General features: G+C 46.5%; 1 protein-coding gene across 1 annotated transcript in view; it reads left to right on the top strand.

The window, feature by feature from the left end:
• The window catches only part of spred2b (sprouty related EVH1 domain containing 2b), a 65,373-nt gene that overhangs the window by 28,111 nt on the left and 12,262 nt on the right, over positions 1–25,000 (top strand). The window contains exons 2-4 of the mRNA XM_063192837.1: positions 4,341–4,518; positions 6,566–6,734; positions 10,054–10,118. Coding sequence (XP_063048907.1) covers positions 4,341–4,518; positions 6,566–6,734; positions 10,054–10,118 — 412 coding nt within the window. The remainder of the gene's footprint in view (positions 1–4,340; positions 4,519–6,565; positions 6,735–10,053; positions 10,119–25,000) is intronic.

The raw sequence follows: 25,000 nt of genomic DNA, 5'->3' as shown, positions 1-25,000 counted from the left end.
ACACACTCACACACACACTCACACACACACTCACACACACACTCACACACACACACACACACACACACACACACACACACACACACGTACAAGTGCACAGTGCACACGCACGCACGTGCTCTTCATACACTCTTGCACACACAGTCACTCTCTCATACACACACACACACACACACACACACACACACACACACACACACACACACACACACACACACACACACACACACACACACACACACGGCGCACAACATGCACACCACACCTTGGTTTTCCCTGCCACCCCCTCAGGTCTTGTGAATGTAGGGCTTGTCTGTATGTATTACAAAGGTCATAAAATGGCTGAATAGTCTTGATGCCAGCGAGGGGAGAAGGACATGGAACAGGGCCAAGTCTGGTCTGACAAGTCTAGGATCATGCACTTGCCTTCACCTCTTTCTCGCTTCTCTTCTCTCTTCTCTCTTGGGTCATTTCACGTGAAATCAGACACTTTGGGACCCGACCGACACAGATTTCAATCATACTTGCTGTGCCTTTTTAGTAGCAAGGTAGCACCCCAGAACTGCATTTGTGTGAATCTGACACAAATATTAAGGGATAAACAGACTAGCAAAGGTTTACATATGAGGGTAGGACACTATACATGGGTAGATGACGGATAGGCAGCAAAAAACATTTTTTTCACAAAACATTGTTTATGAGGGAAAAAAGTATATGTCTACGTAGTGCAGCAATTAATCTTTCAAAAAATCCAAGTGGTCACAATGTTGGTCTATTCATTGATTATTTATTCACGTTGATAAAGCAATTTGCTGAAAATATGTCCTTTGGTGTGACGTTAAGAAATAAATATATTAAGTAATGTAGAAATGGCTTGATGGAGTTTTATGAAAATTGTTACACTCTTCATATTTATTGCAAAGTCTTAATTTAATGAGAAATTACCATTTAAGTATTTTTTTCCCATTAGATGTGAGATTATTAGAAACCTTCGAGGAAAAACAGGGATATCTTTCTTTTAAATGTTCAAAATTGTCCGAATTTATACTAACTTTTCATGGACGATAATTTGTTCTTCCCTAATGCAATATTCAGTGTTTATCAAACATATTGTTTAGCTCAAACAAATATTTGAGCGTTTAAAACATGTCACACCGTAGGACATTCATGTCACGCTAAAGGACAGAAATGCAAAACTGAGCCTGAAACAAATATATCAACATGATTATTTTGTCTTTTGATCATAATATAATGTTGTAGTCAATATGGACCTACACTTTACACTTCTAAGTCTTTGAATCGTCGATTATCAGCCTATCGTAACTCTTAATGACAGCCATGCGGTCATTGAATGTAACCTGCAGAGCTCATAAGACTCATACTGAAGGGTGACCTTGGTATGACCATCACACTTTTGTAGGTATGCTATGACTGTCACACCATTGAACCTGTAGTGTGTAGTGGCCAGTGCCTGTTTGGTATCTCAAGCTGGACAGCACATCTATGCTGTATATTGAGCTCTCCACAGCATACTTTATTCATCTATACTCCTCTATATACTCTCTCACTGATCTTTCCACTGTTACCGTTATATTTTATGGTTTCAAAGCACCATTAATGACATTTTATATCATTTGACAGTATCTAAAATCAACAGCAAATATTCATCAACAATGCATCAAAGTATAAATTCCAATGGCCAATAAAGGAATAAGTAATTTGAATACACAATATTTATCTAGTCAAACAACAACAACAACAAAAAATGTACTACCAGTTGTTTTAAAAGCTATTTCTCAAATATCTAGTCCATTGGTGTGACCTGTTTGTCCTTCCTTTGGTGTGATACTCCAAAGTGTCACACCATAGGACTTTTACCATCACACCATAGGACTTTTACCATCACACCATAGGACTTTTGAGCTTTTGAGTTAATTTAAAGCCATGTCGTTGCCAACTGAAATACAATTTCATGTTTAGTAAGATGCATTTTCATACATCTACATAAGAAAAAAAATATGAAAAATATACACTATTGTCAAAATGTATTTTATGGCTGTCACACCAAAGGACTACAAAACTAATACATCTTGTGGTAGCAAAACATAATTGATTGACTGAAGAACTCTGAGAGAAAAATCTAAAATCCACCCTTGCCATTGGCTTCTTAAGGGTCTAAAGTCACAATTTATGTACCGCTGGAGCTTCAACAATAGATAATTATCCACAGAATTAACCAAAAAAATGATGTCACACCACAGGACATTATTTTCTGCGACAAAGTTTCATAAGTCCATACGGTCTCAAAAAAACAGGAAAAAAATTAAGCATTGCCACTTGCTAAAATAGACACCTTGAAAAACATGCCAGGGTTGTTTAGACAAATGACTGAGCTTTGATTATTTATTTAAAAATGTTTTAATATGGAGAACCAGGCTTGCCTCAGTCACACCATAGGACAAATGTGACATTTGACTCAAAATTAAGTATACTTATTTAAGCTCTGGATTTATTACATATTACTTTTTCACAACAACGACATTAGTTTAATCATTTAAAGCATTGACAATTTTGAAAGCATGAATTTACTTAATTTTAAGAGCCTGCGACAGCAAAATGTACACGTCACGTCATCTACCCACATTCAGCCTTGATTATATCAGTCAGTGTAAGTCACAAAAGATATCTGTGGTTCTCTCTGCTCTCTTCTTCTTCTTCTTCTTCTTCTTCTTCTTCTTCTTCTTCTTCTTCTTCTTCTTCTTCTTCTTCTTCTTCTTCTTCTTCTTCTTCTTCTTTCTTCTTCTTCTTCTTCTTCTTCTTCTTCTTCTTCTTCTTCTTCTTCTTCTTCTTCTTCTTCTTCTTCTTCTTCTCCTTCTCCTTCTCCTTCTCCTTCTCCTTCTCCTTCTCCTTCTCCTTCTCCTTCTCCTTCTCCTTCTCCTTCTCCTTCTCCTTCTCCTCCTCCTCCCTCAATGCTCACCACTACTCTCAGTTGTTGGATAACTATATGTAAGTGTTGGATTATTCTGACTTCCCGTCATAATCAGCCTTATCCGTTACTATGTCTACTGTTGGGCCCTGTTTGAGTGTGTGTGTGCATGTGTGTGCGCACACACGTGTGTATGTGACAATTTGTATTTGCATGCATCAATTGGTGTGTGTCTGTGCATCTGTGCATTTGTCCATGTATCAAATATAAGAAACTTGCGTCTTTGTGTCGGATGTGTGCGTATGTGTGTGTGCGTGCGTGCACGTGTGTTTGTGTGGGTCACACTTTAGCTGCCGTGGGTGTCTATTGATTTTGTGGCTCTCAGGTGCTGAGACCCGTTCTCTCCTCCTCCATTCCTCCTCTGCCCGTCCTCCTCCTCCTCTCCTCTCCTCTCCTCTCCTCCCAGTGCCTCCTGGTTAATTATTTAGCAGCCCATCCGGCTCCGATTACCTTATAAGGCCGAGCGAGGGAGTATTCGCTGCCTGCATGGCGGGCGGGCGGGCGGATGGGAAGGGATGGGATGGGCCCGGGTGGGATGGCTTAAGGGGCTGGCCTGCACTGCCCAGCACACAGTGCAGGTCTTGGGTATGGGCTGTGTATCTCAGGTGTGGGTGTGGGGTTGGTGGTATGCAAGGCTCTAAATTAACTATTTTTCATCATCAGCCAAAATGGCTTGTAGATATTGATCTTACTAGTCGAACACACACTCAGTAATGGGCTAGCAAGTTTTCTTTTCTACCAACCACACTCAATTTTCCCCAGCATCTGGCTGGTTGGCTGGTGTTAATTTAGAGCCTTGGTGGTGGTGTGTGTCTCGGGTGGGGTTGTGCAGGTTCTACAATCAAGGGAGTGTCTCTTGTGTGTGTCATGGAACAGGGTGGGTGGATGTGAGCAAGAGAATGAAACAGAAAGTGAAATAAAGGCGTATGTTTGCGCATTGAAGAGAACATAATGGCAGTACAGTACTTGAACCGTAGGGCTTTTTCTGTCTTGAGGTCATGATGTAGTGGGCAGTTCCGCCTGATCCGGCATAGGAAGGTCAGATTGTCATTGCCATAGTGATGGTGTTTTTCAATGTGGGTTAGCTGGTTTCAGATGAGATGTTTTGATGGGAACCTCTGCCCCAGGTTGTGACATGTGCCCTATGCGACTTAGTATCTGCTTTCTCTCCGTATGTGGCTCTAACCTGTTTCCTGTGTACTGTATGTGCGTGTGTGGGCCAAAACATTGTATTTTCATGATGGGACACTAGTCTCCTCCTGGGTGCGTTGTTGCTTTCAAAGTATCGATCCTCCTGAAACAAAATAATTAAAATGTGTCTGTCTCCTCTCTCTCTTCCGCCTTGTGTTTGCAGTGACAGCTACATCGTGCGCGTCAAAGCGGTGGTCATGACGAGGGATGACTCGAGCGGGGGCTGGCTGGCCCAGGAGGGGGGGCTCAGCAGGGTGGGCGTCTGCAAGGTGCTGCCCCCCGAGCTGACCGGCGGACGCCCAAACTTCCTCATCCACGGAGAGCGGCTCAAGGACAAACAGGTACGACCTCATGACCACCCCCACCCACCCATCCAACCCATTGTCATGGTAACAGCCTCAGTATCCTTGACCTAAGTGACCTAAGTGTCATACTTATCCCATCTATTCCCATTCCAGAAAGTCAGGCAGTACATTAAGTTTGACATTGGTCCCCCTCCCAATACACACACACACACACACACACACACACACACACACACACACACACACACACACACACACACACACACACACACACACACACACACACACACACACACACACACACACACACACACACACACACCACCATTACCATGGCAATGACCTCTGTCATCCCTTCTCCTCCCGTTCTATAAAGTCAGGCAGGAGATTAAGTTTGACATTGTTAGTGAGCGCCTCAAGAGCAAACCGATATGACCAATGACCCCCCCCCCCCTCTCTCTCATCCAATTGCCATGGCAACTTAGTTAAGTGTCATAGTTATCCCTTCTCCTCCGATTTCATAAGTCAAAGTCAAACAAGAGGTTAAGTTTGACCCCCCTCATTCCCACCCCAATGCAATTTGCCTTTCTTTACGGTAAGCTTTTTACAGCAGAATTATTTTTTATTTCTCCTGAGTTTATTTGTACGTTGGCACGGGCTCAACTTCTATCGAGAGTTTTATTCCGGAGGTCCTCAGACTGTATAGCCCTGGTCCCTCCCCCTCTTAACCTCCTTCCTACGTCATGGCTAGCCTTAGTAATGTGATCAACTTTTATTTCACAGTGTAATGGCAGCGCACTAGCAGTAAACATTTCAAGACCCCAAGAACATTTCAAGGATTTGTAATGGTGCTGAGATTCTGAGAATTCAGTTTAAAATGTGATCTCTGGTGCCATCAGTGCTTCTAACTATAGATGCCACCCAGTGTCAAGGGGTCAGAGTGAACAGCCCGGGTCTTCACTGATGCCTTTTTGTGAATGGTTTTGTAGTCTGCGTCCTCTACTTTTTGAATTGAATTGCCTGGGTGGACATGTTCTTTTCCCCTCTCTCCCCTCCTGGTCAAATGACCGATTCCCTGCTCCACTGTACTAAGCGAATTTTGACCAATAAACTAAATGGCTTAAATGAGTTAATGGGACGACACAGATCCCTGCCTTGTTGACGGTTCAGGATCTCGGGCAGAAAATCCGAGATTCCTAGAATTTCGCCCCGTGTCCGACATTTCAAAAAGAGCAAGAAAAAAAAAATCAAAGTAAATCTAATTTCGGGGCGCCACACACTGCTGCCATTTTGAAATTTTGGCAGGGGGATAGAGAAAAAAAAACAATGTGCTCGGTATTTTTCCCTCCGCGTACTTGTGTGCGCCTTCCAGTCTGCCAGACTCTATTGCTGCTGCTACTCCAAGCTAGCTGTGGGTCCAGATGAGATCCTAGCCTTGCTGCAGATGGTAAAGACTGCCCTTTGAACTGCCAAAAGATCTGAGACTCCCAGTCAGTTCGTCCCAGCTCTAGCTTTCTGCTGCTGCAGCCTCATGGGTGCACATATATACAGTGCATAGCCAGTTGGCAGACAATGCCGAGCATTCAGCGAAAAGGCAGCAGCCTCTCTCTGCTCAGTGGCTGGCTTTTGAAGGTTTGGAAGTGAATGAATATGTAAATTGAAGGAGTCCGCCGGCCAAGCCAAGCCAAGCCAAAGCTTGAGCCCGGCCGAGCCAATAACAGCAGAAGCGCAGTCGACGGCGGCAACCCAATCCAAGCCGTCGTGTGTGTGTGTGTGTGTGTGTGTGCGTGCGTGCGTGCGTGCGCCTATGAGCATGCACGTGTGTGTGTCTGTACGTGTGCGTGCGCGCCTATGACTGTGTGTGTGCGTGCGCGCCTATGACTGTGTGTGTGCGTGCGTGCGTGCGTGCCTATGACTGTGTGTGTGCGTGCCTATGACTGTGTGTGCGTGCGTGTGTGCCTATGACTGTGCGTGTGTGTGTGCGTGTGCGTGTGCGTGTGCGTGCGTGCCTATGACTGTGTGTGTGCATGCGCATGTGTACGTGTGTGTATGACTTTCTGTGTGCGTGTGCTTTGATTGGCAGGTGATTCTGGAGTGCTTCGTGAGGAAGGACCTGATCTACACGCGAGCCACGCCCACCTTCCACCACTGGAGGGTGGACAACCGGCGCTGCGGCCTGAGCTTCCAGAGCCCGGCCGACGCCAGGGCCTTCGACCGGGGAGTGCGCAAAGCTCAGGAGGACCTGACGGAAGGTACAGAATGTGCCCCCCTTTTTTCAGTGAATTTTCAGGGGCTTTTGTGCCTTTATTGATGGGAAAGTGGAGATTGTGACAGAAAGTGAGTGTGGGGAGAGAGACGGGGAAGGAGCAGCGAATGACCCGGGCCGGAATCGAACCCGGGCCGCCGGTGTAATAACCCAGTGCCCTACCGTTAGGTCACGGCAGGGCCGGAAAGTGCCCCCTTTCTACCTTTCTTGTTCTCTTTTTCCCTTACGCCTGATTTACATGTGCGCTACCAAAGCGATAGAAGCGTGGAGTTCCATTATTTTCCGTTGGGACGCGGTAGCGAGGCGAGAGGTGGTGACGTAGGGAAGCGAGGGTGGCGGGCGGTGGGCGAGCGGGACGATACAGTTGAGCTTGGTTGAAAAATGTAGCGGCACCGCGAAGCGTTAACCAATGGGAGAGCTTTCAAAAACCATCAACGCCATGACGTCACATGCGTCACCAGCAATACTGGGATATTTAAAAATGGAGGCTGGTTTGATTTCGGTGGGGTCAAATCTACCGATCGTCTTTCACAGATGGTTTTAAAATAAGTGACACTTGGGTTAAGGTGTCCAATATATTCGCTCCTGTTGCATCATTTTTATTTGTACATACAGTGTTTGTGATTGAAGAGAGACGGTTGTTTGACCACAGCATTTGCTAAGCTAAGCTAATTTGACTGGGAAACTGATGCTACGTCACCACACGAGGCGAGCGAGCAGGTTGAGAGCGTGTGGAAAATACGTACATGTATCACAGCCGTTAGTTCTCTACCTTCCTTCTCCTCCTCAATCTCGACTGGAACGTGTGAAAAGACTAGATTAGATTAAAGACAGGTCAACTCCATGAGGTTCAGCAATCAGCATTAGTCAGATCTTTAGTTTGTATGTAAACATACAGTGCTGCAAATGTGCCTGGCTTTTCTATCATTTCAAAGGCCTAGTTAATTCAGGGATAGGGACTGGTTGGCCTTGTGAATGTGTAATGATGTAAAAAGCTTATGATCTAGGGATTGTTGTCATCTGTATGTTCGCTTTTGGTGAATTTTCTTCTGCCACTACTATGTTTGTGTGTAGCCTTGGTGCTAATACAAACCCTTTGTTTGCATCCTATACTGCTTGTCACTTGGCCAACCAAGTCCTGTTACCCGAGTGCTCATGTAAACATGCAGTGCCTACACTGTGCAGAGCTGTTGTGCCATTTGAAAAGCATAGTTAGCTCAGGGATAGGCTATAGTTGGCCACAATTAACAGGTAGCACACTTAGTGATTTTGGATCATTTTAGGGTTGCAGATTTGTTGCAATGTTTCTCTACCCTCTCCCTCAGCTTTTGTGTTCATAGCCTACTCTGTGCCTAGCTGTGTTTCACATCATGGATATTGTTTTTTATTTTTTATGCAGACAAAGTTTTGGTGTGTGTGTCTGTGAGCGTGCCTGCAAGGGAAAGACAGTGAGCATGCACAGCCATCGGCATGAGCGAGTGAGAAAATAAGTCAGCATGTTGACAATGCAGGCAGGCATAGGGCCGGGCTGGGCCTGGCCAGGACAGGGAGCGATATGTTTAGCAGTGGCAGCCCAGAGAAAAAGAGAGAGGGAGAGAGAGAGAGGGAGAGAGTGGGCTCCATTACATCCATCCATCAAGCAACCTCGCTCCAGCAGTGACCCATGCTCCTCAGGCACCCCAAGGTCCCTCTGTTCCCAGGGATGAGTGACTGGCAGACAGGCGGGCCAGGCTGGATAGACAGCCATGTTGGCACCTCTCCTCCTGGACATAAAGGCTGCATTCCAATATGCGACCTTGAGTCCTCCACTTGTGCTTGTGGCCTCACGTTTAGCTGATGCCCCGCCTCCATGGAGAAAGCAATTACGATTCCCCGCTGTCAGCCTAACCACAACCATTTTTGGGGGACTATTCTTCATTCACCGTCCAGTTTGTAAATGAGAAAATGACTGAACAATTGAGCTTTTGCGAGATGCCAGTGATGTCATCACGACGTATTACTTCCTGGTACGAGGCCACAAACAAGTGGAGGATGCAAGGTTGCCTATTGGAACGCATATTGGCTGCTTCAGCTCACCTCCTCTCCCCTTACACCCCCCACCTCTCACCCCAAGGCAGCTCTGGAGGACAAGGCGCTGCGGGCATAAGATATGATTTGCAGTGGGGAGCTAGAAGGGGAGAGAAGTTAACCCCCCACAACACCCTCTAAAACATAAATAATCAAGTTTAGCCAAAAGGAATTTCTCCAATAATCACATTGCATCTACAAGTCAATTTAGTGTGCCCCTCCAATTTCCTGGTTGTGGATAGGTCACCTTAAGTTTAGTGTGTGCAGTGTGGTGTTTCAAATACAGTACTTTAAGTGTTATCCCTAATTATTATATGGTTGTGACGTCATCTGTCGAATGCTCCATTCATTTCAACGGGGCTCCCCAACGTTCGGACGTCTGTTATTTTTCGATAACGGACGGGTTGGTCTATAACAGACCGCTGTCAATGGCAACAAGACTTTTCACTGCTAAAGCGACTTTTCAACAAGACTCTAATCAGCTGCTGTGATAGACAGCACCCGTTGTCCTGGCTACCGCTGTCAATGGCAACAAGACGTTCACTGCTAAAGCCACTGGCTTGTATACAAGTCAGTGGCTAAAGCGAATGTTTCATATCACTCCGCAGGGGGTCCGGTCTTTTGTCACTCTAATCAGCTGCTGTGATAGACAACACCTGTTGTCCTGGCTAGCCTACCTAGCTGTTGCCTAGCGGTGTTCCACAACGGCAATGTTTTGTTTTGCGCAGCAACAATCTTAACATTAAATATGTCTAAAGAAATGTCCCCGCATGTGTGAATCATTTAAGTATATCCATATAATAAGCGGGTTAACTTTCGGCGAGTCGGTCGCTTTGTGGAATAGCAGCACTTCAGAGAGAACAAGACCCCTCCGCTCCGCGTCGGGGTCTAAACATTCTCTCTGTCGTGCTGCTATTCCACGGTAGCGACCTTCTCGCCGAACGTTAACCCTTACATAATATATACTTTTAATTAATCCTGTTGAGTTCCTCAGACTTCATGACTTCTTAACTGTTTGCATCTGGAATTTGATTACCAAGTACTATTTGTTGCATTTAATTTAATTCATGTATTTAGTTTATTCCTATTTATTTTTTCAGTCTGCAACCAAGCAGTGTTCCTTTAAGCTCATTTGCAAAGTGTTGCAGTGTAGTGATGTTTTAGTTGTGTTTGTTTCTTCATCTGTCTGTTTGTTCATTTGTGTGTGTGTTTGTTTGTTTGTTTGTACGCATTTTCAGGCTCTACCACTTCCTCCTCCACACTCCAAAACGAGGCTGAGTTGGGTGACGATGACGTATTCACGGTAAGCATTTATTTACGTGTTTATTTTTGCTTGTTTATTTCCTCCGTTTGTTTACATTCCTCCCCTCCCCTCCGATTCCGCCGTCTTTTGTTCTTTGCCTAATGAGTCGGGAGCCTGTAGAGCTGACACAAAATGCCTCTGGCATGCCTTCCGGAGTGGACACACAGTTGACCTGTGATAATACTCCAAGGAGATAGGAAGGATGGAAGTTGGCTTCAGAGTTTGTTTTTCTTCTTCGTCTCATCGTTTCCTCTCGTTTTGTGTGTGTGTGTGTGTGTGTGCGCGCGCGCGCGCATGCGCTTTGTGTGTGTGTGCGTGCGCTTTGTGTGTGTGTGTGTGTGTGTGTGTGTGTGTGCGCTTTGTGTCTTGTGTGTGTCGCTGTCTTCCTCTCCGACCTCCCTTCCTTTTATTTCTGGAAGCGTGTGAATTGTCCCAGAAAGGGCTGGGGCCTTGTGGCTATTTTTGTCCCGTGGCCCTTCTGCTCCCGGACAGAGTGATGGGCTTTTGTGTGTGTGTGTGTGTGTGTGTGTGTGTGTGTGTGTGTGTGTGTGTGTGTGTGTGTGTGTGTGTGTGTGTGTGTGTGTGTGTGTGTGTGTGTGTGTGTGTGTGTGTGTGTGTGTGTGTGTGTGTGTCTGTGTGTCTGTGTGTCTGTGTGTCTGTGTGTGCGTGCGTGCGTGCGTGCGTGTGTGTTTGCTTACACACGCGCACACACACACACACACACACACACACACATACACACACAGACACACACACTATACAACAGAAGAGCCAGGTTTCCTGCCGTGTCTTGACCAGACTACCACACTGCTGCTGCTGTTGTGGTTGTGGTGTGTGGTGGCTGATGACTGGCACTAGGCTGTGTGTGTGTGTGTCTGTGTGTGTGTGTGTGTGTGTGTGTGTGTGTGTGTGTGTGTGTGTGTGTGTCTACACTACACTGCACCGTGCCGTGTGTCTGTCCCCTTTTTGCCAGAGCCACAGGAGATGCGGCGCAGCAGGCCGGGTCACAAGGTGACTTCCTGCTCCCGCCAGTAAAACTATCATTGGCAGCTGCTTCCTAGCTAACTGCCACCGTGATTTACTGCCGCCCGGAGGGGAAGGGAGGGGAGGGGAGGGGGTTAGGGAGGAGGGGAACAGGGGAGCAGGGCAGGGGAGAGGAAGGAAGAGGTAGAGAGAGAGAGGGAGGGGGAGCGAAGAAAAGAGTGGGAGAGAGGGAGAGAGAGAGGGGGGGGTGAGAGAGTGGGGCAGAGTAGTAGTGGTAGTAGGAGAGAGAGAGAAAGAGGGATGCAGACTGAAGGAAAGACAGATTGACAGAATGATAAAGAGGCTGACGGAAAGAACGACTGACAAGACAGACAGAGAGGTGAAGGAAGGGAGAAAGAGAGAGAGAGAGCGAGAGGAGGGGAGGGGAGGGAGAGTAGAAGAATCCTCCAGGTCTCATCATCTTCCCCGGTCTGTCTGTCTGTCTGTCTGTCTGTCTGTCTGTCTGTCTGTCTGTCTGTCTGTCTGTCTGTCTGTCTTTAGCAGTGCAGGTCTGGGTAGAGAGACACGGTTGCCAAAGCTTCCCCCTGCTGCTTCTACTACTGCTGCTGCTGCTACTGCTCTGATTGATTGTCCAGAGGCCACATAATGTCATTACGCATCTGAAACAAAAACACTGTAAAGTCAGGAGGGAGGGAGGGAGGGAGTTTGGGGGTGGGGGTGGGTGGGGGGGGGGTGGGGGGGGGTGGGTGGTTGTCCAGTGCTGTAGTTTTCTTATGGTGGTAACTGGTAATGCAGTTGTGTGGATGGCAGGTGTGTGTGCGTGTGTATCTGTGCACACACGTTGGGAGAGAGAATATGACGGTGTGCATGCATCCATGCCTGTGTGTGTGTGTGTGTGTGTGTGTACTGTGTGTGTGAGCATGTGTGCTGCTGACACTTCAGCATGCTACCTCATGGAGTTGGCGTTCTGTTGTTTTTTTTTCGGGGGTGTGGGGGTGAGTGCGCGGTGCAGGGGTGGGAGTTTGGGTGGCGGTTGTCTGTGCATGCCTACTGGCTGCCCTTGGGCAAGAGAAGTGAGGCTGAAGTTAGCTGGCTAGCTAGATGGCTAGGAAGCTCACTTGCTCACTCACGCCATTGACCTTTCCACAGAGAATAAACATGCGCGCGAGTGCGAGTGAGTCCATGAGTGTGTGTGTTAGGGATGCACCGATACACATTTTTTCACTTCCGATCCGATCCTGATATCTAAATTTGGGTATCTGCCGATACCGATACTGCTCCGATCCAATACCAAAACCACATATATGCATGGATTTCAACTTGAGGTAGGCCCAAGATGAATATTTGGTCATAAAAGGAAGTCAGAAGACCAGGAAACCAATTAATAAGTAAAAAGAAGCAAGTTAAAAAATAACAATCCCATCCTGAAAAGTGTTATGAGTTCAAATTAACATTACACCTGTCTCAATTTCAGTACTGGGAAAATTCCGATACTTTGGGAAAATTCCGATCCGATCCGATCTCTGAAATATATTGATATCTGAACCCGATACCGATACACCGATACCGATATCCCATCCCTAGTGTGTGTGTGTGATCGCGTGTGTGTGATCGCGTGTGTGCATGTATACACGTGTGTGCATGTATACACGTGTGTGTGCGTGTGTGTGTGTGCGCGTCTATGTTTGGGGTAAGGGGGTTGGGGTTGGCTGCCGCTTCTGGGATGCACATTCTTCCCAAATGATTCCCCATGAGCCAACCTATACTTAACCCCACTCCCCTCTCCCCACCGTGGACTATTTTGGCTCATTCAGATCAGGAAAGACAGACAGACAGACAGACAGACAGACAGAGGTCTGGAGGGTACTCATTGAGAATTTACAGTGCGTGCGTGTATGCAGGCGTGCACGTGTGTCTGTGTCTGTGTGTGTGTGTGTCTGTGTGTCTGTGTGTCTATATGTCTGTGTGTGTGAGTGTACAGTATGAATGCAGGTCATTGACTCACTGGCACCGACACTGGTCTTGACCAGCCTGAGATCAGCTACGGGGGCGCACTGAGAGGGTGCCTGTAGTGTCTCGCAGACCCAGGGCACAGCAGGGCAGGGCAGGGCTCGTCCAGGACAGGGCGGGGCAGGGCAGGGCAGCAAAAGGGCCCCGTATGAGTAGCAGCAGTCAGGGCAGGGGGCTGGCCAATGATTCCATCAGGAAGTGCAGTTAACAGCACCGTAAACTCAGGCGTAATTAGTTTAAGAGCCGTCTGAAAGGCAGCGGAGTGGACTAGACTGGACGACTGCGGGACTGGACTGGAGCACTGGCGGGTGAACGGCCCAGTGGTCAGTCGACAGACGAAAAGAGACCAGAGAGAGAGAGCGTGCGTGTGCGCTTGTATGTGTGCGTGAGCACTTGTGCGCGTGTGTGTGTGTGTCTGTGTGTGTGTGTGTGTGTGCGCGCGCGCGCTTGTGTGTGTGTGTGTGTGTGTGTGTGTGTGTGTGTGTGTGTGTGTGTGTGTGTGTGTGTGTGTGTGTGTGTGTGTGTGTGTGTGTGTGTGTGTGTGATTGAAAGGCCTAGTGGCCAGCTGACAGACCAAAGCGTCCAGAGTGGCTTAAGAGAGTCTGTCTCCACCGAGAGCCACCAAGCAATGAGATCTGTCTGCACTCACGTCTAGCTTCCAACCTCCATTTTTTTTTCCTTCCTCGTTGTGCGTGCGTGTGTGTGTGTGCGTGTGCACTTGTGTGTGTTCAGTTGCTGCACCTACAGAAAGATTCTAGTTAAACAAGAAAACACATTCTCTTGCTTCACTTGTGCGCACACACGCACAACAAGCACCTACAGACATACTGTCATACATGCAGATACCGTGCCTCTCTCTCTCTCCCCCTCTTTCTCGCTCTCTCTCTCGGCCTGTCTGTCTGTTTCTGACTGCAGTAGGAGGGTGTGGGGGAGGGGAATGCATGCCGGGGGAATAGGATTGTGGGGGGGAGTGGGGGATCGGGGGGGGCTCAGAAGATTGACAACTTCCTGTGCTGCAGCGAGGCAGGGGCCAGGGGTGGGGGCCGCAGAGGGGGGGGGGGGTGGGGGGTTAGATCACGGCGGGGAGAGAGAAAGACAGAGAGAGAGAGAGAGAGAGAGAGAGAGAAGAAGGAGGAAGTGGGACGCGAAACACTAACAGTCCTGAGAAGCGCACAGGAGGGAAGGAAGAAGAAAAAAAAAGACAAAAAAGAAAGATGTAGAAAGAAAAAAAACACATACAGAGGTGGGGTGAGGGTTGGGGTGGACAGAATCACTACTTCTTTATGTTTGAGGACCAGATAAAAAAAAAAAAACATAAATAAAGACTCCTCTCTTCCTCTGTCTAGTGAGGACCCCCCCCCCCCCCCCCCCCCATGCTCAACTACCCATCTGGTGTCAATGTGAATAACTCCACATGGAAAAGTTCTCTTCTCTTCTCTTCTCTTCTCTTCTCTTCTCTTCTCTTCTCTTCTCTTCTCTTCTCTTCTCTTCTCTTCTCTTCTCTTCTCTTCTCTTCTCTTCTCTTCTCTTTTTTCTTTTCTTTTCTTCTCTTCTGTCTTTCCCTCTCCTATCCTGTCATGTCCCGTCTTTCTCTCTTTCTTTCTAATTCTCTTTCTCCTTTTTGCTGGTTTGGAAGTGTGGTGTGCCTTTTTGTCCACGTGTGTGTAGGAGAAGTGCTTGAGTGTGTGTGTGCGTACATACTTTTGTGCATCACAGCATTGTCATCCTGCTGTACCAGGTGTCCATCTAGCTCTCAGCATATTTCTAAGGTGTCTGGTTGTTGTTTATGACGGTCGCCCTGCTTGTGGGGTGTGTTTGTGTGTGCGTGCGCGTGTGTGTGCGGGTGCGTGCGTTGCCTTGTGTGTAGGGTGGGGTGGGGTGGGGGGGTGTCTGCCGTCTTTCAATGCAGAAAGTGATATTTGTGTGTGTGTGTGTGTGTGTATGTGTGTGCGCCATGGGTGTGTGTGGGGGTTTGTGTGTGTGGGAGGGTTTATGATGAGCCAGGCTGTCTGACCTTCGGTGTGTGTGTGTGTGTTAAGAGTGGGGGTGTGAGAGACAGTGAGGTTTACATGTGTGGGTGTGTGTGGGATTGGGATTTTGGGTGTTGTGAGTGTTGCTGGGCATCGTTAGAGCCAAGGCAAATGGGTAGTGAGTTTGCGGCCTCCATATGTCAAAGGAACTACCATCCACAGGCCAGCAAGCTCACCCTCAGCTGACCCTGATGCACCCCTTCAGCACACACACACACACACACACACACACACACACACACACACACACACACACACACACACACACACACACACACACACACACAAGCACAGTTTCTCTCTCTCTCTCTCTCTCTCTCTCTCTCTCTCTCTCTCTCTCTCTCTCTCTCTCTCTCTCTCTCTCTCTCTCTCTCTCTCTCTCTATGTACGTACAATATTTTAAATCACCCGCATTTTATCGTTTCGCATCCCTGCGTTTTCCCTGCGTTTTAACTTGGTTTACTGTGATTATATTGGCCAAATGTTTTGGACAGTCTGAAAGGTCTAAGACTCTGTCTCCACCAAACTTGTAAGGTTGCCTATACCGGCCAAAAGGCTGTTCCCAGATCAGTGTGGCGTGTCTAAATGTGTTTTAAAGTGGAAAGAGAGAATTAGAAAGTCTGTATGTCTGGGTTTTATGACCTGCAATAGATTATGCTGCAACATACAATCTAGGCCTACTGTGAAACGTTTTTTTCCCGCTTTTTTTCTTTTGCTAGGTCAGCATCCAGACACGCACGCACACATACACACACAGACACACACAGACACACTATAAACTCAAGGTTAAAAACACAGTGTACGTAGGTCTGCATATGTTTGGCCCTACTGTAGAAGATCTGGAAGCACGCACACGCACATAATGTCTCTCTGTCTCTCTCTCTCTCTCTCTCTCTCTCTCTCTCTCTCTCTGATGATATGTTTCCTAATATGCTTGTTACACCTGATGTGAGGGAATGTGGTTTCGCAAGCCCTTCTCTTAGTTTTCCTGAGTGTGATAGTATATTCTTGTACTCAGCAACCGGGAAGGTGCTGTATAGGAATATGGTAAAGGTGCTGCATAAAGACGTAGATAAAGGGTAGACCTGATACTGTGTGGAGGGATAAGCTGGAGCTCTCTGAGGAGAAAAAACCTGTGTGGAGAGCGCTGTACAAACCTCCTTTAACGAAAAGAGCTGGTGACTTACAGTGGCGGGTCCTACATGGGGCCATTGCCGTCAATGCTTTTAAGTCTACGATCAACCCTGGGGTTAGCAGTACCTGTCCTTTCTACACCTGTAGGGAAACTGTTTTTCACTGTTTTAGGGAATGTTCCAGACTTGTCCCTTTCTTTTCTTTTTTGAGCCTTCTGCTTTTTTCATTGGGTGTAGTTTTTTCTCACCAGGGTTTTATTGTTGGTTTCTTTTATAATCAAAGGCACAGAGCGAAGTGTGAAATGATACATTTTGTTGTTGGTGTGGCGAAGCTGGCAATCTATTTGAATAGAAAAAACTTAATTCGAGGTGGGACTGGGGATGATGTTATGCATATTCTGAAGAACCTGATCAGGTCCAGAATTAGTGCTGACATTTGTTTTTTTTTTAAACTTACTGGGGCAATGGACTATTTTAAAGACAAATGGTGTAGTTTTGATTGTTTCTGCTCTGTGACAGACCAAGATGAAATTTTGTTTTCCCACCTTTTAACAGAATGATTGTTTTTGTTTCTGTTTAGGGTAGTTGGTCCCTGTTTAGGGTTTATGCTTTTTGATTCGAAATAAAGCGCTTTTAAAAATTCAAAACAATTCTCTCTCTCTCTCTCTCTCTCTCTCTCTCTCTCTCTCTCTCTCTCTCTCTCTCTCTCTCTCTCTCTCTCTCTCTCTCTCTCTCTCTCTCTCTGTCTCTCTCTCTCTCTCTCTCAAATGCACCACATTTGGCCTGCAGGTTTCACACTCTATAGCTTGCACACTACACTAGCAGCTGTCCTGTGACCTGTGGATAAAGTAACACAGATAATGATGTCAATGCCACCAGAATTACCTCACCAGCCACACACACTTACACACACGCGCGCGCACGCACACACTTGTGCATTGCGTGGGTGGATGAACGTGCGCACACACATTCACATGCATACACTACACTACATTTACATACACACAGAAACACACACACTTTTCCTCTCACACAGACACACACACGTGAGCGCTCTGTCAGACACACACACACACACACACACACACACCTGGACCTGGCCACGTACTGTGCGATTCGTCTCGAACAGCCAATGCAATGCATGCACACCTTCACTGAAATCGCCCCACCACGCACGACAATGCAGAGCACCCTGGCAACAGTTACATTTCCCGAACCCGTTTTCGCACACATTTCTCGGTTCTTCTGAGACACACACACACACACATTCATTTTTCCCCCCAGATGTCGTCACACTCAGGAATGATCTGTTCGCTGTTCGATTTCCATCCATGTCTGTGTCAACACTCCATGCACGCACTCTTTTGTCCTTCCCTCACTTCTCTCAGATCCTCCTCTGCTCCATCTTTCTTCCATTCAGTTTCTTTTAGTCTTTCTTCTTGACTACCCTTGTTGCTGCAGGGACGTTCAGGTCATTTGTGGTCAGGATTTGGTCAGTGTGTGTGTGTGTGTGTGTGTGTGTGTGTGGGCAGAGACGGATGGATAGCTTAGGCTTGAGAGGTGGGGGTGGGATGGGGTGTGTGTGTGTGTGTGTGTGTGCGCGTGTGTGCGCGCGCGCCTCTGAACACAGAGCTGTGAGCGAGGGAAGTTTTGAGGGGGTTGTTTTGTGTAATTACCCCAAATGACTTCAGTCCCCAGAACACACATGGTAGCCCTCCAGCCCACCCCTCTACACACACACACACACACACACACACACACACACACACACACACACACACACACACACACACACACACACACACACACACACACACACACACACACACACACACACACACCCTTAAGCATTCTGCCTGCTCATTATCCACCCCCCATTGCATGCACACTACACACACACACACACACACTACACACACATACTCACACCATCCATTGCCTAGCCAGTGCCGCTGTGCTGATTGCGAGTCATTAAGAGTGGCTGGTGGAGCCCCCCTGCTCAGTGGAGAGTGGAGGTATGCCTTTGATTGGCCGCCGCAGCTCCGAGCGGACCACATGTGCGCCTCCTTTTGAAGCCCCCCTTTTTCCCTTATCTCCCATATGCCTCTACAAAAAGCAAACCTCCTCGGAGACACACACACACACACACACACACACACACACACACACACACACACACACACACACACACACACACACACACACACACACACACACACACACACACACACACACACACACACACACACGATAAGAAAGCTGATGGTTTGGCCCTTTTGGGTTTTTCGGACCCCTAATTTTGAAAGCTATTGAAGCAAAGGGCCCCTTGATCACTGTTGGGGGGTTGGGTTGGGGGTGTCCTCCACCACTCCACACTGCAGCAGCTTTCGGCCCCTGGGAGCTTGGAAGAGATGTGAAGCCAGTCCTGCTTGCTTGGTGCCGAAATGGGTTTCTGTTTTTTTCTCCTTTTCCTTTTTTTTCCCGTTTGTATTAGGACTGGACACACGGGGAACTCGAGCATTAAGGCATTAAAGAGCGTTTTAGAGTGCATTTTCAGTTGCCCATGCTAACTGCCGCAAGGCACGCAAGTGCACATACTCATGCACACATACTTAAGCTATTTTGTCCTCTTTGTTTCAAGTAGAGGACCGGGCAATTAATGGGATGGGATTTTGGTGATTGTCATGGAATTGAGGTAAGGCACGAAGATCAGTCTTTTGGCCGTATCTAAAATGGCCCATATTGCCCAGGCCTTTCGTTCCAGGCAACGTAAGTTTGTCGATGCAGTCAATGAATGATTTGTTTAAAAGGGCAAAATATGGGATTTTTAAGTTTTCAAATCACCTTCATGAGACAATTGACGTTTAATTGATGGGCACCCGAGCACTTTCGTGGTCTGCTGCCAGAAGTTTTTGGCTGGAGGCCTTATGGGGAAAAAACTTGCCTAAAGAAAATCTGACATAACATACCGTTGGAGACACATTCTTATTTGTATCGTCTGTTGGTACTCTGGTACTCTGGGATTAAAACATAACATTTTTTTAGGGGAGGGAAAACAAAACTTGTTATGACCGTGTCGATTTTCAGACAGGTATGTTGGCTGGTGCCGCCCAAACTCACACATACAGCAGAGGCCACTTAAGAAAATGACAAAACAAAGTAATATGAGCGGAGCGCAACATTGAACACAAAATTAATCCATACATGAACTCACAGTGTCACATATGACTGCACCACCGGAGTATGGCTTCAAAAACAAAATTACAAAGCTTCAGTAATGTCCAATGTCAAATCACATGATCATGCATATACTATTAGTCCATGAGCCAGACCACCGATCGCAATCGAAAGGGTGGGCAAAGTCTTGTTGGTATTTTATTATTGCTATATATGTCCAGTTTATGAATTGTATGATAACCTTTGCAGAACAGTAGCTTTATCATATTTATCATGCATTTCTTATTTGAACCAATTTACACTAAAAACGCCTAGGCTAATTTGCTAATATTTTGATAAATTGAACATGAAAATGACTGTGAGGTAAATATATTTATAGGAAAAGTTTTTATACAAAATTCTTATATACAGTGCCCTCCATAATTATTGGCACCCCTGGTTGAGATGTGTTTTTAGCTTCCAATTATTTTATTTTTTTTCTAAATAATATGGGACCTTAATGGAAAAAAAGAGAAAAATCCAACCTTCAATACAAGTGCATTTATTCAGTGGGGAAAAAATCCCACATAAAGAAATAATTATTTGACATCAAATAATGTGTGTCACAATTATTAGCACCCCTGGTGTTAATATTTTGTACAACCCCCTTTTGCCAACAAAACAGCACCTAATCTTCTCCTATAATGTTTCACAAGATGGGAAAAGACAGAAAGAGGGATCTTCAGCCATTCCTCTTTGCAGAATCTCTCTAAATCATCCAGAGACCTGGGTCCTCTCCTCTGTACTCTCCTCTTCAGCTCACCCCACAGGTTCTCAATGGGGTTGAGGTCAGGGGACTGAGATGGCCATGGGAGGAGCTTGATTTTGTGTCTGGTGAACCATTTCTGTGTAGATTTGGCCATATGTTTAGGGTCATTGTCTTGCTGAAAGACCCAGTGACGACCCAGCTTCAGCTTTCGGGCAGAGGGCAACAGATTTTGATTTAAAATGTCCTGGTATTTCAAAGCATTCATGATGCCATGCACCCTAACAAGGTTCCCAGGGCCTTTGGAAGCGAAACAGCCCCACAGCATCACTGACCCACCCCCATACTTCACAGTGGGTATGAGGTGCTTTTCAGCATGCGCATCTTTCGTGGTACGCCAGACCCACTTAGAGTATTTGTTGCCAAAAAGCTCAATCTTTGTCTCATCTGACCAAAGCACACGGTCCCAGTTGAAGCCCCAATACCGCTTGGCGAACTCCAGACGCTTGCGTTTATGATTGTGAGTGAGGAAAGGTTTTCTCCGTGCATGCCTCCCAAACAGCTTGTTGGCGTGTAGACAGCGCCTGATGGTTGATTTGGAGACTTTGTGACCCCAGGATGCTACCATTTGTTGTAATTCTGTAACAGTGAGCTTTGGAGATCTTTTGATTTCTCTTACCATCCTCCTCACTGTGCGTGGTGGCAAAATAAACTTGGGTCCTCATCCAGGCTTGTTTACCACTGTTCCAGTTGTTTTGAACTTCTTAATTATTCCTCTCACAGTGGATATGGGCAGCTGCAGTTGAGTGGCAATCTTCTTGTAGCCTCTGCCTGACCTGTGAAGGTCGACGCACATCTGCCTCACTTGTATGCTGTGTTCCTTTGTCTTTCCCATGTTTAAGAGTGGATAAGAGAAATGGCCTCGGTGTCACGTCATATTTATACCCCAGGGAAACAGGAAGTGATGAATTACTAATTAAATGTTCCTGCATACTCTGGTAAACTTTGTAAACTACTGTAGAAATGACAAAAATGCTTCAATTATATTTATTTCCTGGGAATTGTTAAGGATGCCAATAATTGTGGAACAGGTGATTTAATGAAAAAAAAATATTTGTTAGTCAGGGATTTTTTTATTTTCTTACAATTCATTTGAGTTGAAGGCTACATTTTCCTACAATTTTCAGTGTGACAGTATTCTTCTGCAATAAACACTGAATTTATTTTGAGGCTTTTAACACATCTCAACCAGGGGTGCCAATAATTATGGAGGGCACTGTAGTTCAAAGGGCACGTCACACATATTTCCCACTTAATTTAGTTCAGGTGCCTATTTTCACTGACTTTTCATTTAAAAATGAGGGTTTATTTCTCAAGAGTGAAAATACTGGTAGATTGGGTAAAAAAAATAAAACTTCTATGCCTCACCACACAAATTTCCCAGTACATTACAATACAGGTGGGTTTTGTATTACAAGTTTCCTTAAAAGTTATGTTTCATTATCCGAACAAAGTGTAATGTACTTAAATGTGAACTAATTTAAATACACACCCGAATTTGATATGTAGACAAAGACCTATTGGCCCCTTGAGACATGAGTTAGATTCCCCACCCTTGAATTATAAACTAGGGGGGAATCAGGGGGAATTGTCACATGCTTTTGATCTCAAGAATTTCTACTGTAGACGATCATGCCAATATGGAACACATTGTGACAAAATAAAAAGGGAACTTTCAAAAAGGGCCTTTTTTCGTCCAATACTGCGAAGGGGCAGGTGCTTTAGCACCACCAAGTCTGTTCCTAGATCTATGCATGCCTATGATACAATCACTTGGGTTTGGAAATCTAACAGTAAAAGTAAAGTCCCAAATCAACAGACTGACCCGCTCTGCACTGAAAGTAGTTGGGGTGATGGATCACCCCACCTTCCAAGCAAAATACTGTATGAAGAGTTCAGAGAGCAGGCCAGTAACGGGAAATAACAGATTACATGTTTCACGATTATATTATTAACAATCAAAAAATAGAGTTACTTACAGTAACTTATAGTTACTGATTCACTGTCTGGTAATGAAAGTACATTTACTATGTGAAAATAAGTGGTGGTTTCTAGATTCATATGTTATGCTATTCTCAAATTTTGATCATTCCACACATTACCAGAAACCCAGAGAAAACACATAATGTGCATGCGTGTTGGTGTGTTGGTGTGGCAGTGGCTGTGTGTCTGTGCCTGACAGATGGAGTTGACTCTATGAGTCTGCTTGCATTTGTCTCCTTCTACTCAAATATCTACCTTCATCTGGCTGTCCCTGCTGGTAACTCTTATAATATTGTCTTCGGCTGAGTTTCCCAAAAACACTTAAGTAGTAATAAGTAGTACTTAAGTACAAGGCACCCTTAGACAATATCAGGGATAGACATCAATTAAAGTTTATACAATACCTTTTCTTGTACATGCATGCTTAAACATAACACATGTGTGAGGAAAAGGCCTATACACTTTTAGTGTTGATGTGTATATTCCTGATATACTTAAGTTCTATAACCTCCAGTAATTGCATTTGCTCAAATTACTATTATTATATAGTACAGAAATCACTAATGATTTATGATAGCGAAGGATGCCATACCTCACTCAAGCCATCAGGAGCAAAGAACACATTTGGAAAAACGTCTTATTTTTTTCACTCCATGAACGAAAAGATACATGGATGCGAAATATCCAGGTGCTCTCAAGGAAAACCCATTCCCTGCTCCATGTGTCAAGCTACAGTGCCTCGCAAGGGACAAACTTGAGGCTACTCATTGTTTGCACAACCATGAGATCACCCAGCTGTCATATTGAATGTGATTCATGCACATACAAAATGTCACAAATCACTCTGTTTCCCGCTGCATTTCCTTTGCTCTCCCTCTCTCTCTTTCTCTCTCTCCCTCACTCCCTCCTTCTCTCCCCCCCCCCCCATCTCTCTCTTACTGTATTTTTTGTTGTCTGGCCATCAGTGTAAACATTCAAACAGGTCTGTGTTTTTAATTATCTTCAGCAAGCCTGCCAGTGCAGCCAGAGCAGTGCGGCCCAGGCTAGCTATCCTCTTAACCATATTTTTAAATCATGTTGGCCCGAGCTCTTGGAAGGGCTTTGAGGGACGCCTGTATTATTTTTGGCTGGTGCTTCTGAAGTGCCTGAAACGAGCGTGCGGAGAGGAACCGGCCCAGCAAGCCCGGAGAGAGGACTGCAGTCAGAGCACAGCACAGCACAGCACAGCACAGCACAGCACAGCACAGCACAGCACAGCACAGCACAGCACAGCACAGCACAGCACAGCACAGCACAGCACAGCACAGCACAGCACAGCACAGCACAGCACAGCACAGCAAATACACAAAACAGCCACAGCACAGCCACAGCACAGCACAGCACAGCACAGCACAGCACAGCACAGCACAGCACAGCACAGCACAGCACAGCACAGCACAGCACAGCACAGCACAGCACAGCACAGCACAGCACAGCACAGCACAGCACATACACAGCACATACACAGCACATACACAGCAAATACACAGCAAATACACAGCAAATACACAGCAAATACACAGCAAATACACAGCACATACACAGCAAATACACAGCAAATACACAGCACATACACAGCAAATACACAGCAAATACACAAAACAGCCACAACACAGCACAGCGCAGTCCACAGCACAGTCCACAGCACAGCACAGGGTAGAGTAATCAATATTCCATTCCACAACCAGGGAACGTCTGTGTCCGTCTTTTGGCCTGGGCCTATCCTCGCCTATGCAAGCTCATCACAGGCCCAGCACACCCCTGCTGAGGACAGCGTAGGGAAAGCTGTGTCCCATGGCCCAACTAGGGAACCTCTGTAGAACTCTGGGCCAGGACCTGTTCTATTCTCGCCTAACCAAGTCCAAAACTAGCTCAGCCTCACCCAAAGAGGGCTACAATGCACTGCACACCACAACCAGAGAGACTGGAAAAATCTCGACCACAACCCTGCCCAGGGAAGGGTAGGGTAAGTCCTATTCCATGGAAGCCTCCGGAAGAGGCAGCCTCTGTATGACTGTGGGCCAGGCCCTGTCCTACCCTCGCCGATCCAAGGCCAAAACTAGCTCGGGCTAGCGCAACCCAGCCCTGGCTAAGGAAGGTTAAGCCAGAGATATTCTATAGAGATATGCCAACATAATAGGTTTCTATGGGCACCTAACGCGACCAGGTTCCGGTCTGCCTAAAGGGGCGTGTCATAATGCTCCTACAATGAATAGAACAGTCCTTAGGTCTGCCTAGGTCTGCCTAAGGGGGGCCATAATAGAACCAGTTAACAATGGGCCAATGGAACCTCTCTCTCTCTACTCTCTCTGGTTAAGCTATCTATACTCCATTCTCCAACCAGAGAACATCTGTGTGTGTCATTGGGCCAGGAGCTATCCTCCTCAGCACCTATCCAAGTCCAACACCAGCTCAGCGCTAACGCCAGCCAAGACCCCAGCTGCAGCAGAGCACACAGCACAGCCCTTACGCAGGGTAGGGTGGACTAGTGCTCCATGCCCGCCCAGGAAAGCTCTCTCCATGCCAACCTGGCACCAGGCAAGCCTAACTCACGGCGCTAATACAACCCTGAGGCACTACTAGTCGTGTGCGTGTGCGTGTGCGTGCGCACGCGCGCTCGACCCGCTCGTGCACATCCTCACAGTTGTATCTACTGCTGTTGGTGGTGGCTGAGAGGTGAATCCACAAAAACACTCATTAGGGCCTGTGTCTCCGCCTCTC

Source organism: Engraulis encrasicolus, unplaced genomic scaffold, assembly GCF_034702125.1.
Source record: "Engraulis encrasicolus isolate BLACKSEA-1 unplaced genomic scaffold, IST_EnEncr_1.0 scaffold_25_np1212, whole genome shotgun sequence".
Lineage (NCBI taxonomy): Eukaryota > Metazoa > Chordata > Actinopteri > Clupeiformes > Engraulidae > Engraulis > Engraulis encrasicolus.
This window is presented reverse-complemented; position numbering and strand designations above follow the sequence as displayed.